This window comes from Phaeodactylum tricornutum, chromosome 12 (genome assembly GCF_000150955.2).
Source record: "Phaeodactylum tricornutum CCAP 1055/1 chromosome 12, whole genome shotgun sequence".
NCBI classification, from domain to species: Eukaryota; Bacillariophyta; class Bacillariophyceae; order Surirellales; family Neidiaceae; genus Phaeodactylum; species Phaeodactylum tricornutum.
In genome coordinates this window covers 736999-751983 of record NC_011680.1, presented here as the reverse complement: position 1 = coordinate 751983, position 14985 = coordinate 736999, and the positions used below count along the sequence as shown (strand labels likewise).

The 14985-nt window shown below is 47.8% G+C and overlaps 6 protein-coding genes across 6 annotated transcripts; all 6 read left to right on the top strand.

Moving 5' to 3' along the window:
- Positions 1-248: 248 nt before the first annotated feature.
- Positions 249-967, top strand: NDK2 (nucleoside diphosphate kinase 2; the record flags this gene model as incomplete). The annotated part of the gene is made up of 3 exons (XM_002181401.1): positions 249-261; positions 444-752; positions 843-967. The coding sequence occupies 3 exons, from the start codon at positions 249-251 to the stop codon at positions 965-967; spliced, it is 447 nt and encodes a 148-aa protein (XP_002181437.1).
- A 1574-nt stretch (positions 968-2541) lies between these two features.
- Positions 2542-3788, top strand: PHATRDRAFT_47187 (predicted protein; the record flags this gene model as incomplete). Its single annotated transcript, XM_002181400.1, has 1 exon — positions 2542-3788. One exon carries the CDS (start codon positions 2542-2544, stop codon positions 3628-3630), a length of 1089 nt encoding a protein of 362 aa, XP_002181436.1. The 3' UTR covers positions 3631-3788.
- A 536-nt stretch (positions 3789-4324) lies between these two features.
- PHATRDRAFT_47186 (predicted protein) lies at positions 4325-6899 on the top strand (the record flags this gene model as incomplete). The annotated part of the gene is made up of 1 exon (XM_002181399.1): positions 4325-6899. One exon carries the CDS (start codon positions 4325-4327, stop codon positions 6764-6766), a length of 2442 nt encoding a protein of 813 aa, XP_002181435.1. The 3' UTR covers positions 6767-6899.
- Positions 6900-7683: 784 nt separating this feature from the next.
- On the top strand, positions 7684-8307 carry PHATRDRAFT_37328 (predicted protein; the record flags this gene model as incomplete). The annotated part of the gene is made up of 1 exon (XM_002181398.1): positions 7684-8307. One exon carries the CDS (start codon positions 7684-7686, stop codon positions 8305-8307), a length of 624 nt encoding a protein of 207 aa, XP_002181434.1.
- Positions 8308-9364: 1057 nt separating this feature from the next.
- Positions 9365-11167, top strand: PHATRDRAFT_47185 (predicted protein; the record flags this gene model as incomplete). The annotated part of the gene is made up of 1 exon (XM_002181397.1): positions 9365-11167. One exon carries the CDS (start codon positions 9365-9367, stop codon positions 11165-11167), a length of 1803 nt encoding a protein of 600 aa, XP_002181433.1.
- A 161-nt stretch (positions 11168-11328) lies between these two features.
- On the top strand, positions 11329-14972 carry PHATRDRAFT_47184 (predicted protein; the record flags this gene model as incomplete). Its single annotated transcript, XM_002181396.1, has 1 exon — positions 11329-14972. The coding sequence occupies one exon, from the start codon at positions 11329-11331 to the stop codon at positions 14830-14832; it is 3504 nt and encodes a 1167-aa protein (XP_002181432.1). The 3' UTR covers positions 14833-14972.
- Positions 14973-14985: the final 13 nt, after the last annotated feature.

The window sequence follows — 14985 nt, the reverse complement described above, 5'->3', positions numbered from 1 at the left end:
TTCTGTTAGAAACGATTGCTTTGTTAGATCGATCCTACAAAACCAGGTAAAAATTCGATAAGGGGGTCCAACCGCCCTAACACTATGTAAAGGGGGACACGAGCTTTTCGGTTATGAGTACAAAATTTAGCGAGATACGCCAACCGTGAATCTTTAGTCCTCCAATATTTACTAGTAGTGACCGTAATTGGCAACGGCCCAGTGAACAGATTCTATAAAAAAACCGTAAGCTACCAACGAAACTTACCATGGAGCGCACTTGTAAGTCTAGCGAAAGGACAGGGAAGATAGGGGCGAATTGACTGGGATTAGATTAGCGAGGGGATGCGGTTTCATTTTCATTCCTCGTCCAACCAAGTAGACAAGGTTATCTTCGCCTTTTGCCTGGTCACTGCAACAGTGTTTTGTGGTATCTCATCTTCTTTGCCACCACTAATGTGCAGATATCATGATCAAGCCTGACGGCGTCCAGCGTGGGCTTATCGGAGAAATCATCAAGCGCTTCGAGGCCAAAGGTTTCAAGCTCGTTGCCATGAAGCTAACTGCCCCGGGCAAAGAGCACCTTGAGAAGCACTACGAAGACTTAAAGGACAAGAAATTCTTTCCTGGTCTTATTGCGTACATGACTTCTGGCCCTGTCTGTGCCATGGTCTGGGAGGGAAAAGGAGCTGTCAAAGAAGGACGCAAAATGCTGGGTGCCACCATGCCCAGCGAATCCGCGATGGGAACCATTCGAGGTGACTTTTGCATCGGTAAGTCTCGCTTTGGCGATGTCGGATTATAAGCTAGCTTGCTTTGTCGCAGTCAGAAACAAGAAAAAAAACTCATTCATTTCTTTGCAGAGGTCGGCAGAAACATTTGCCACGGAAGTGATGCCGTTGAGTCCGCGAATGCTGAAATCGCCCTATGGTTTCCAGAAGGCGTTTGCGACTGGGAGAGCGCTTCTCAGCCTTGGGTCTATGAGTAGAGCCTGCGACGGCATGCGCACGAATAAGGATATGATTTTTATATAGAAGCGCTGCCAAATAATTTCTCTGATAAGCATTCTCCCTTGCATGAGTACTACCTCACTGTCAGTGCAGGTAGTTAAAGCAAATATTCGAACGAATTAGACAAATACGAGTCGAAAATGTTCTTCAGATGAGGTTTTTAGTTGAAAGGACATTGGCCGCATTCCGTGCGCAATTTTGTCGTCTAGTCTTGACCCTCGCACTGCAGCGTTAACGAGAGTGTTTTCGGTTCTGACCGGATTCTAAGGGAAAAGGATGTTGTATTCAAGATCAACAGACAGTTCGTACTAACTGTAAGATTGCAATTGAGCGGATACAAGAACAGTAAGCGTAAACTAACAAAGTATTTCTTGGGATAAGCTGCCTTGAAATGAGGCTCTAGATTTGTGCTCGGCTTTCGCTAGGCTTCAAGCATATTTGTGTCCTGAGGGAGCCCATTCGCGTAATTATTGGAGCGGAGGCTGATATATGTTTGCCAGATTGCTTCCATTAATGCCGTGGTTGATGGTCTAATGTGCGCTGGAATAAATGTGAAGGCAAATAGATTGTATGGTAGCCAAACTCGAACATCATTCACTGTTATCGTCGGCAGTTCTTGACACACGTGCTTTACGACGTCATCGCGATCTCTTCCCCCCAGAAGTCCTCTTGATGTCATACTGACGGTGTTGACAAAAATACCGACTGTAGCGAGTTCCACAAGCGATTTTTGCAGAACGGATGAAAAACCGACACCGGCCCATATTGAATCGAGTTTGGCGTAAGCTCTTGGATACACTAATCCGTTGACAAAAACACCGATTAATCCAGCTGATGCAAATCTTCGCTTATCAAACCAATGGTAGCCGACTGAATAGCAATCGACTCTTCTGGATTGAGCCGTCTTCGGTAGGTTGGCGACCAAACGATACCGCTCGACATACTGCGCCATAGCATCGGAACCGGCACACAGGGAACAACCCGTGATGCTGTTGACAGCAAAAGGATAGTGTTTGGCTGCTACTGAAAAGCATGTCCATAGTTTGGTTGCTGCTGACATCAACGGAGCCATCATCAATTCGAGATTCAACTTCGTGCAGTTTACTTTTCCTGCCCCGGGCTCAGCTCAGACTTTTTGTCGACTGCACCGCACCGACTGGGTCACTCGTCAAGAGAGTGGCCTATCGCCGGCAGTGGCAGCCGCCGTTGTTCCGCCGTGAAGTCAACGTGTCATGTGTCACGTGAACGCTTTTGCTGTTTCCCCAAGACATGGTAGTGGTAAGCTCGGATGCGTGAATATTGAATATGAAAGTGCACATCCGCGAACTGCTTGATCGTGCCAGGACTCTGTATACCAGTGGACCATAACCTCACCTGTAAATGATTTCCAAAGTCGATTTCCATGTAGCTTTTCTATTGTCATACTACGTACGAGCAACGAACCGAGGAAAGCGTTATAGGTTGGCCTCGCACTCTCGAGGCCCAAAATGCTGCAATAATTTCTAGATCGAGGACACTGGCAAGGGATCGGCAACTTTGGCCGCGTCTCAGAATGGGAGGTCGTAGCAAAAGACCCTCGGGTGGACGTATGCTACGCATCATTGCTGCGGTGCTAGTACTGTGCTTATGGGCCTTTAAATTTCCCATATTGTTCGATGAGTCGATTGACCGAGCAAAGGATTCTCCGGCAACGCACAGTTCCTCAGGGAATAACTGGGACTTTCTGACGTTGCCGCAGACACCTTTGGCAGCAAACCAAAACCTGATACAGATCGAATTTGATTGGATCAATGCACGTTTGCTCGGACCCGACTCTTACGGTGGAACCGATAAATGCAGTCTTTGTGGGTGTCCTGGCGTTCCAACCCCTCGAGACTGCCCGCAGTGGTACACAGTGGAGGACATCCAAGACTCCGTACACTTTATGGATGATCACAGCGATGTGCTTATTCCGCACTCACGTGCTTTGTTGAACAAAAGACGATTAGAGGCGGAAGGCGACTGTCAGGTGAAGGAGGTTACTCAAGCCCGAGGTGGATGGTGTCTTACACCAAATCCTAAAGGGGAAAAAATGACTACGGCTAATGGCAGCTTTCTTGTACCATTCCATCATGTTCCTCCAGCAAAGCGTCTCGTCGATGAAATTGACAAGCTGATTCGAGACGAAGACGTAAGATCAATAGTCGACTTTGGTGCAGGTGTAGGACAGTACAAGTTGGCCTTGACCGAGCGGCATCCTGATCTACAGTACTATGCGTATGATGGGGCTGGTAATGCTGTTAATTATACCAACGACTACCTGGAATACTTTGATCTGACCATTCCTTTGGGACTACCCAAGGCGGATTGGGTTTTGTCACTTGAGGTGGGAGAGCATGTGCCTAGTAAATACGAAGGTATGGTCCTACGGAATCTGCATCGACACAATTGCAAAGGAATAATATTGAGTTGGGGTGTTCTTGGCCAAGGAGGATATGGCCATGTCAACAACCACTCCAATGATTATATCATCAAAGTGATTGAACAGCTTGGATATGTTCTAGACCAAAAATTGACTGCACGATTCCAGCAAGCCAAGGATAATTACTGGTGGTTCAAAAAATCAACCATGGCCTTTCGACGTACGACTGAAGTCTGTTAGTGTACCCGCTGGCTGCGTTGAAAAAGAGTGCTGCTTCGGTTTTTCAAAATACGATTTGATGACATTTGGTGACTGGATCCCGGCTTGGTTGGATGCGATGGCACGGTGATAGAAAAATTGAAGAGAACGGTTTTCTATAAACTCAATTGCACTTATTTCAATCAGCGACTCTTAGAAATTTGGCCACATCGTATACAGCCGCAACACGCCATGGACTACGATTCGTTTTTGAACGATTTCCGATCCTGATTCATAAGTCAGGTTAAACCCTTCCATCATCTAGACTCAGAGCTAGAAAACAACACCAATTTCTTTTCCACGCTTGGCGAAAGCTAGGTCACATTGTGAATCAATATGGGTAGTTCACAGTCAGAAAGGCGTACGATTAACTGTTTGTTCTGCGTGCTACTTCGTGAGAGATTGTGAATACCGGTAAATTCGTTGCCTGTGATCGTATTCCGATAGTGAAACCCTGAAACTCTTTCATTCGACAGTTAGACTGGGGTGGGGGTAGGGGTTGTTCTATGTCACAGTTGATTCTAAGCAGCGAAGCGGGCCATGAGAAAGTAGATTTCGGCCGTTTTACCACCCCTGACAACGACCCGTCCTCAGCTTCGTTACTAGAATCTACACCAGTGTCCTTAAAGACGGGCCTCGCGTGTGTAGCATTTTGTGCTGCCCGTTGCCATGAGTCATGAATTGGAGGATAGGTTTCGCAGAGATCTTTTGGCGATCGTCATTTCGGAGTGTCCATGTTTTACGATTTCGTGAGTGTGCCTTTATCTTCGCTGTTGCTCTTTTATGCGCGCAGGGCTTTCAACCAACTTTATTTTCACAATCGAAAAGACTGCAAGTGCTTGGGTATTTAAAGTCGCCGCACACACGACCCAAACCCTTCCTTTCGCAACCAGTATCGGAAGATACGGCTGTTTCCCCCCCTAAGAGTCAAATTGTCTCCATTCGATCAACGAATTTAGCGGGGGCTCGCGACCACGACGCGAAGCAGGGAAGTGTTTGCATAAATATTGCTCCGGGGCAAAACTTAGTAGCGGTTACCGGGGAAACAGGGTCGGGAAAGTCGCTGCTTGTGGGTAAGGTTGTCAATTTGTTATGCGGAGGCAAGGCGACGCCATCGCTTGTCGCCACTTTTGAACCGCATGAAGATTCCACGTTGTATAGTGGAGGTGTAACGACTGTGGTTGAAATGGATCTTTTGTTGACGGATCCGCACCTTGGTGCTACCAAAGCTACCCTGGAACGACTTGGAGTGAACTCTTCCTTGTTATTCTCTGCCGCAACTAATTCTTCCTGCGGAATTCTATGTCTCCGACGGTCGCTAGCAACGTCGCTAGCAACATCAGAAAGAGCGAAGCTGCGATTAAAGTCTGCTTGTTCAATCAATGGCCAAAGCGTGACGCTCAAAGCTTTGGCTACCGTCGCGGGTCCTCTGCTAGCGACAGTCGATGCTGGGATAGCAGCAAATGCTTTGGTGAAGACGACATCCCTCATGGCCATTCTTGATACCGCGGTAAAGCCGCAAGTAAAAACCTATATGACTCAGTCGAAAGCAAAGTACCGGGTCTGCCGTCGGGAACGGGAGGTCCTAGAAGCAGAACTTGCTAGCCGTGTGCTGCCAACATCTTATACGTCCGACTCTCTGAACGACGTGGAACTACTAACACATTGGATTGACGAAATCGATGCCTTTGAATCTCGTGTGATGTCGTTTTGTAAGTTTGCGTCGGGTTTACAGGATTCCAATGGGTCAGCCTTGGAAACTGCCCGTGCAGAGTTGGCCACGGCGACCTGGATGGAAAATGGCTCGAGAAGGCCAAATATATTTTCGTCTCGACTGTATGATTGCATCGTAATGCTACGAGACGCAATAAGAGACGCAGACAACCAAATTGTGGCAGCGTATGACGCTATTGAAACTTTGTCGTCGATGTCGCGTTCTGAATCGACCATGTCGAGTTTAGAGCGCGCTCGTAAGCTACTTTTCGACGCTGCCCAATCAGAAGAATCACCCAATTCAAAGATATCACAAGCAGCTGAAGAATCCCATGAGCTTCTGAATAGTGTTGAATCTACCCTCCTGAACTGCTCTCGCTTTATGGAATCAAACTTCTTGAATCGCTTGGAGGAGTGTCGCCAAACTTGTCCGTGTTCGGTTGAGGCTGTCGACGGCCTCTTGTTGGAATGGAACACGTTGGCACGCAAGCACGGGATAGCTCCGACAACGTTACCATCGTGCCACAAAGCATTGCAGAACGAGCGAAATGGGAACGTGGAAGCATTGCAACTACTGCCGGCTTCGATCGAGCAAGAAGCACAAGCGTTTGTTTCATTTCGGGACGCCTGCGAGTTGTTGACTATCGAACGACGACGAGTGGCAGAGCGATTGTCAGAAGTCGTGACCGACCGTTTACCTTGCTTGGGGATGGAAGGGATGGCGCTGCAAGTAGAAGTCAGTGAGGTTCGACGATGTGACGAGCCGTCTGCCTACGGGACAGGATCAGTTCTCGGCACGAATGAGGTTGACTTTTGGCTCGTTTCGGCATTGTCGTCCGCAAATGCTACCGGAACTAATGCGAACCGCGTGGTCCCTAGACGATCTCCAATTCACACAACGGCAAGTTCGGGAGAGAAGGCAAGAATTTTGCTCGCGATAGAATGTGCGTTGCCTGGTTCGATTGGTGCTATGATCGACGGTAGTGCTTCCAATGCGGCGGCTGCGGGGGACGAAAGTGACGATGACATGGAACAACGTTTCTCGAAACAGTCTCCGGTGGCGGTCATTTATGATGAGATTGATGCACACGTTGGTGGAAATGCAGCGGTCGCCGTTGCCAACATGTTAGCTATTCAGTCGTCGCAATCGAGTCAAGTATTTTGCATTACGCATAGCGCATCGGTTGCGGCCACGGCAGATCTGCACATTGTTATCCAATCCGTTGGTGATAAAACGAAGGAAAAGGGTTACAATGGCGTCAAGGCATTGACTGTGGAGGGCATCGCTCGCCGAAAGGAGTTGGCCCGTATGGCGAGCGGAAATTTGGCAAAGGCTGAGGCGGAAATTTTCGCCGATGCATTGTTACGCGCTGGTGCCGAGAGCCGTCGAAGTGTAGAGGGATGATCAGGACGTTTATCCGATGCAGAATGAAACTAGATGGAGCTTTGGCAAAGTTTACAGTTAACTATGGTCACTTTCTGCTTGTCGCTTTCAATTTTACTTTACGCGTAAGGAAAGGTTTCGTTGGCGCTATGTTACAGTCGTTCCTAAGAATGGGATCTCACAATCAATATGGGACTTATTTGTAGAATTGGAGCCTAAAGGCATCATTAACTCTTCACATCTAGTGTCCATAGTTCGAGTAGTTCACAGGCGCGGACACCATAAAGGGAACATATGATCATATCTTTCCCGGAAAGCTCTATTTCACTCTATTGCTCCAACCAGACACTAAACCTCGATTCGAAGTTTGTAGTAGGACTTTAGTGGAACTTTCAGCTTCTAATAGAGGATGAGTTATTGTAGTCCAAAATTTTATTTGAGAAAATTCGGTATTTGGGATGAGCAGGGGTGAAATTTTCGCTATTTGGGAAAAATCACACTGTTTCTAAGTGTTTTTATTCTCGCGGGAAATACTTTCTAAGTAAATATTTCAATTAAGAACAACCCCATATACTATGCATAGCCATTTAGATTCAATTCACCAGTTCCTTCCATGAAATTTTTGACTCTCCACCCAGCAGCCAACTCTTTCTTGTTCACGACGTGAAGTACAACACTGGCTGAGATATTGGACAGCGGCGACAAAACGGAGAAAGTGCAGAAAGCAACGCTAGGCTTTGACAGTAAGGGGGATCAGCACGAATTCATCCTGTCACAAAGGGGTTTGTTGGGATCAGCTTTTACTCGCAAGCCGCCGAAGAGATTTCGGACAACGAAGAACCCCACGAGCCGTTGTTCTCGGGCAAAGCTGCGAATGAGCAAGCACTCGGTCCGGCACAGTGCATTCTAAAAAAAAATTATGTTCTCGCTGTCCGGGCATGTTGCCAAGGCCGTCAGCCAGAAGAAGATATCGTAACGTTTTACCAATCCTATTGCACGGAGACGCCGCCTTTGCCGGGCAAGGGGTAGTCTACGAGACCATGCAAATGGCCGAGGTGCCCGATTTTGATGTCGGTGGAACCATTCACGTCATCATCAACAATCAGATTGGCTTCACCACCAACCCCCTACATTCGCTCTCAGTGCCCTACTCGTCGGAGTTGGGCAAGGCCTTCAATTGCCCCACCTTTCACTGCAACGGCGACGATCCCCTAGCAGTATCGACGGCACTCGAGACAGCCGTCGAATGGCATCACGACTGGGGCATGGATGTCATTATCGAGATGGTCTGCTACCGTTGTAATGGTCCCAACAAATTGGATCAGCCGGCCTTTGCACAACCCAAACTCTATAAGGAAATCTCTCAACACCCACCAACCCTGGATATTTTCGAAAAAGGATTGATTGAAGAAGGAACCTTATCCAAAGAAGATGTTAAGAGATCCGTGACTTTACGCTGGAAAGCTACGAGAAGGATTGGAAGCTTCCAAGATGTATGTGGAAAAGGAGACGGATTGGTTGAGCTCCAGGTGGACTGGTTTCAAAGGGCCGTCGCAGATTAGTCGTATTCGTCCTACCGGCAATGGGATGGACTTTGCGCAAGATAGGAATCCGAGCCGGAACGGTTCCAGCTAATTTTAAATTGTACCATCAAATGGCCAAAATCTTTAAGGCGCGTCGGGAAATGGCGAAGGTATCAAATGGGACACTGCCGAAGCCTTGGCGTTTGGTTCGCTCCTGCTAGAAGGGAATCATGTGCGTATTACCGGTCAATACGTTCAGTGCTGTACCTTTTGTCACCGGTATGCCGTCGTCAAAAATCAGAATACAAATCCTCAAGGGCGGTCAGGAGCGCAACAAACGTCACGTTACTGGGGACAGTAATGTCCAAGGTTTCCAACGCGTGCGTGTCAAAGGAGTAGTTGACAATCAACAAGCTGTCTGTGGGCGGAGGCTCTCCAAACAAGGGCAGCGCCATTACAGCCTTCCGCTGTCCGAAAGCGCGTCGTGTGGGGCCCACTCTGGATGCAATCTACAACGGCAATAGGTACCCGCTCTGCACCAAACTCCGCATTGAAGGGATGAAGTGCGACGTGACATCCAAATGCCGACGGTCCAGAGTGACGGACATATGACACACTTGCAATGTACTTTGGCAGCAAGTAATTTTCTATACTACGTTTGTCATCCAAGACAGCAAGGCCAACAATTTCTAGCTTCATAGTAGTTGTGTTTCTGACTTTTGTTGGTTGGAAGTTAGTAATCGTTTGCATGGGTCAATGCCAGCCCCGAGTCCTCACCATTGGAGGCATCTAACTGTGAATGTGAAGGGATGACCACATGAAAACAATCCTTGTGATCTAACATAGGATAAGGGGTTTTTCTTAACTAAAAAGATTACTTAGAAAGTATTTCCCGCGAGAATAAAAACACTTAGAAACAGTGTGATTTTTCCCAAATAGCGAAAATTTCACCCCTGCTCATCCCAAATACCGAATTTTCTCATTTTTTTTCGTCACTCGTGACTGCAGTCATGAGTGTTTTTGCCAACTCGTGACTGCAGTCACGAGTGTTTTTCGACCCGAAATCGCCAAACTCGCCAAAATAATAAAACTCACCATGGTGGACTCGGATGAAGATTTCTCCTTGGGAGAGGAAGACGAATACACAGAATCTGACGGATGCACTAAAAAGCATGCACTGGAAGACATTGGGCCAGAACGCGCGGCAAAATCGGTCCGGTCGAAGTCTCCAAAGGCGTCCAATCAGACAAGGGCCCTGATGCCAAGCACACTTGAGGTACTTTTGCCTATGGAAAGAGAAGCTTCCTTGCTACTCCAGGGCATAGACTACGATCGAAATACCTCGGCGCGTATCATTGTGGCCAGTCTTAGGTTCCAGAAGGAATATCTCCTGAAAAAATCCAAAAATAAGTGTAAGAACACACCCGCTCCTGAAGTTCGAAATACCGTGTGCCGTATGCTTGGCGTTTCACCAAAGGTTTACACTAAAATCATGTCAGGGTACATCCTACACCGCTCTGTTTATGCTAGTGGATTGGATGGTCAAGGGAGAGGCGGAAATAGTGGCGCAAAATCAAGTCGGATCCCCCGAACAAAGAGCGTTTCGATTGCCGTCCGTGAGTTTGTTCGAGGGGAACGGAAACTTCAGAAACTAGTAACGGGACGTGAAGTGCTGGATTTCTTTATTAAAGAAGGCATATTATGCATTCCAATGGATCCGAAGATGGGAGTGTTTGTAAAGAAAGATTTCCAGACAGCCTCTCGCAATGTGCGTCGATATTTGCAAGACTATGGTTACAGGCGGGGCCGACGTAACAACATTGCCCCAAATCAATCAATGATTGCCAAACGCCATGAGTATGTTCAAGCTCTCTTTACCAATGAAGCACTACCAAAAGGGGAAAGGCTGCGCAATGTGTACATGGATGAAAGTTGTATTCATGAGCACTATAACAAGAACGACAGGAGTGTTTGGGACCCTAAGGATGTCTTGGACATCCAGCATGGAAAGTCAAAGCACAAAGGTCGGCGATACTGCTTTGCTGCCGCAATTCAGGGACCAGATCCTTTTGTTGATGTTCCTGAACTTGCATCCGAAAAGGCTGGGTTGGTGCCAGGAACCATTTGGGCATTCTGTCCACAGAAGAAGGGTAGTGACCAAGGTGACTACCATAAAGTATTCAATGGTGAAAACTTTGTCACTTGGTGGAAAAATCAGCTCCTACCCAACCTGCATCAGCCTTGTCTTATTCACATGGACAATGCAGCATATCATAAGGTATATGGGAGTCATGTTCCAAAGTGTGGGAAGATGCAAAAGCAGGAGTGTATTGATTATCTCCATTCCAAAGGTATTGAGACGGAGGCAGAATGTTCTGCTGTGGTGCTTAAAGTCCGGACAAAGGCCTGGATTGTTGCAAATGAAAAATTTGAGTGTGTGAGGTTGGCTGAGGAGCAGGGACATAGAGTTCTGTTCACCCCACCATATCATAGCGATCTGCAACCAATTGAGCTTGTATGGGCTTTGATCAAGGGAAATGTTGGCAGACAGTACAGTTTGGATTCAACTTTGGACCTTGTGTACCAGCGATTGATGAAAGAATTTGACATGTTGCAGGAGTCAGGGCATGATTCCATTCATTGTATGATTGTCAAGTGCACCAATTTAGCGCGACAGTTCAAGGAAGACATTCCAATGGAGGAGGCAGCTGATGAGGCATTGGAAATGGAGGAAGCTGATGATTATGATGCTTACAAAGCGGGATTAGACGAAGGTATACCTCCCGAAAATTATCCGGATGAAAGCGGAGAGGAAAGCGGTGTAGAGGATGTGTTTGGTGCGGCTAGCGATGCTGATCTCAAGGAGAACGGAGACATTAAAGACACAGTGCAAGTTTAATTTCTCTTTAGTTTCCGGGTTATTTATGCATATTTAGGGCCTTATCTAGGTATCTAAACAAGGGTCGGAGATCACCGAAATACCTCACTGTCAGCAAGCTTTCTAACAGTACAATCAGTGCATATATAGATAGCTTTATAACGGGGAAATATGTTCCCTTTATGGTGTCCGCGACTGTCAAGTTTTTCATTCCCGATAGTACATCCGGGTTGTGTTGGCCTGGTGTTGTTCGCACGGCACGGGAATATTGTGACCTGGGCACAAACAGCAGAAGACCGTTCCATTGCACTACTAGAGGTACTAGTCGATCCACGGTAAACGTACCCAAACTCGCAAGGGGACGGCTCGGATCGCCCTCTGCACAGCCGTACCTTTCCAGAAAGATGAGCTACCCTAGATCTCGTAGCGATGGATCTGTTCCCGATCTACCACCCTCGCGGTCGTTTCGATCTTCTTCGGTCACTTCGGCGGCATCCTCGTCCGTGTCGCGGACGTCCGGGTTTCGTGCGGCGACGAGTAGTAGTCTACCGCCGCCTCCGCTGCCGCGACCAACCTCGTCACCCGCTGGTACCACGAATTCGCAGTATTCGCAATCCATGGCGAAAAGTATGACGATTGACGAAATGCGACAGGTACACCAGCAGGCTCTACGAGAGGCCGAAGCCAAACGAACCGAACTACGACTCGTCTTGGCGTCGCGTTATCGCGAACTAGTCGGCAGCAGTGACGAAGTCATTCGTATGAAAGAGCGTTCACAAGAGTTGTTCGATCTCGTGCACGCGTTGCCTGGGCTAATCGACAAGCTTTCCCTGTCTTCCGCTAACGCAACCGCTGATTCGAAGGACGAAGAAAAGACGGATGCTGGGCTAACTGCTGCAGATTCAAATTTAGTTCGTCTACGACATGATCTGTCAACTCTACCGCGGGTGGTTTACCGCGCGGTGGATCGAAATGACATACACCAGGCTGCCACTACCTTGATCCAGCTGTTCGCCTTGATCGCTTCACAAAGCAGCGAATATCCACTCGCCACGGTGTTGGCTCGCCAGCCGAGTCTCTCGGCGAGAGCATTCCCGAAAATCGAAGCCGATATTGTCAAAGATCATTCAGGCTTTGTGCTATTGCAAACGCAAATGCGCATGGTATTTTTACAAGTGCAAAGTTTGCCTCGTCATATCACACACATAGCGGAACAGAACTTGCTGCAAGCGGCATCTTACGGTGACGAGGAATCTTTTGATCCCAACGTGGGTGTCGTTTCCTCAGCATCAGCCTTGTCTGCCTTAGATTGGCTTTTGACTGATCCCCAGCTTCAGCAAGATAGGGCTACGTACCTTGTGGATTGGTATTTTAATTCCAAAACCAAGTTGCTAGCGTCCTTATTGAGTCAATTGGCAGTCAACACCAAGGATGAGAACGTTGACGATTCGGAGATGGAAAGTTCGCATGTCGGTACGGACAATGCCGAGGAAATTCTGTCCAAGATTGTTCTTGTTTTACAGTACGACGTCATTTTGCATCCTTTTCAGATTTTCGTTCTCCGCCAGCTCCCTACTCCGCACGGCGAAAGCAACTCTACTATCGACCAGATTGTGCAAACGCTACCCCCCTTCGACGCGAAATTGATACGCGCGAAATGCTCCAAGTTTCTTGCGGCGCATTTGCCACTGATCCGGACCAAGGTAAAGTCCGTCCTGGTCACTATTGCGGGTACGACAGCTAGTGCCTTGGGACAGATTCGCCAATCTCTCTACGATAAAACAGACGGCTCCGAATGTCGGCAACTATTGGACAGAAATGGAACCTGCACTTGGGAGGAAGCAGTTGCAAGTATGGTCGACGTACATTCAGTCTCGAGTCAGACGACAGACTCTAGCAATCGCGTGCCTGTTGATCGCCAATTCTCGCTCTGGAGCGCCCTTTTTTCGAATACCTTCTCGTCTCTCGTTCATTCTTTATTGACCACTGCCTTTCAATCCGTACACGCCAAGGTTGTGTCGACTCTACGAGCCTTAATCGGTAATGCCCCGCCTTTGTCGGCTCTTTTGCCGCATGAAGCCTACCGTAACGCATTAAGGATTGCAACCCAACTTGATCAGGATCTACTGAGGGTGAGTGATGACGCGCACGAATTGTTGGTGCACGCCGAAGAACGAGAAGAAAGTGAACGTCGCTTAAAGCAATCACTGTATGTTCAAACTTCCGAAATTATGGGAAGGCTTATTTGTGAACTACGTCGCATGGTTGCTGTTCCCGAAAGCCTTGACGCGAAATCGCAACGCAAAAATATCGATGCAACCAAGGAGTTGATAGTAGGGCGCCTTTGTCATTTGCTGAAGTTTCGTTTGACAGCTCTACCCACGTTGCTGGACGCCACTAGCGCTGCCGATCCGACTCATCATACCATGGGAATGATTTCTTATGTTGATTTGCAATCAGCCTTCGATTTGGCTGACGACAACAACGATGGCCTCATTTCTTTGGACGAAGCCATGGAAGCTGTAGAAAGTGCCTTTTCTGGAACTCCGTTTCGTGGAGGAGAAATGATTCGCGATACGCTTTTGCTGACCAAGACTGGTGGAGGTGCTATGGATCAAGACCCGCACACAGCGCATTGTCCATCTTTCAGTGTCACCCTTCATGAATTGGTTTTACTTACAGCACGCGGCCTGCGCCATGACACTACGGGTTCGCAAAGTGCTCTTGGCACGATACAACTAGCTCTAGACGATATTGTTGGGCATTGCTTCGACGAGTGGGCTCAATATTCCGTATCAGGCCTGGTACAAGCTTATCAAGACTGTACTTTCGACGTATTTGCCAGTGGTTCCGAATTTTCAGAGGAAGAGTGGCGCCGAATTTATGCACCAGATTCTACGAATGTTTCTCCACACGTTGTGGGAGCAATCTTGGAGATTGCCTCGATTTTAAATCAGTCAACCTGCCCACCAGACTCTTTGCCTCCGGTGCCTTCATCGGAATATGCGTCTAAATTTGGAGTTGCTCAAGGCGCCATTGCCACGTTGCGAGGTACAGTTCGTGCCGCTCTTCTACAACAGTCGCTTTCTTTCATATCGTCGATACTGCAAACATGTTATGGGAGCCTTGATGATTTGGATACCCTCACACTTCCTGCTCTGCTTCAAGTATACGCTGATGTAGTGTTCTTGAGGCTGTGTTTTTTCGAACGAAATCAGTTTGGTTACGACGACCGAGCAAAGATCCTCGTCGACAAATCACTTGCCTTGTTGGAAGCGATGATCCATTCTTACAAGAATCAGCTCTGTTCACGATTCCGTTTGGACGAGTGGGAAGCGGTATCTCAGGAGCTAGCGAGGAAGTATTCCTATGTCCTAGGCGCAACTGATTTGTTCACTTCAACGCTCTTTGGACAGTCAGATGCAAACGCTTTTACCGACGGTCATGGATTGGATAACACATCAGATTTTGGAGGGGAATCGGTTCTATTTCATTTGGCGCCTTTGCCATCTTCTCGACGTTTCATTCTGCTCTCCGTCCAAGCTGATCGATCTCTCGAGGAGATACAACTACGCGGAAAAAACTCAAGGGAACAAATAAACTTTTCTAATTCTGCCGGGACTGGTTCGGGAGGCGTAATGAGCAGTGGCCTTGGTTTCCTCTCCTCCATGCTTAAGAAAAAATAAGTCGAAAATGTCGTGTAACGCCTTTTTGCGATGTCAGAGCAATTGGCCCCCTATGACATGTCAAGCCTCGTGTCTTTAGAAGAGCAGACGCTTAGTGTTACTGTTTGAGCTATCTAATATTGAACCATTTTCAGTACAGCATCTTTTTCTTGT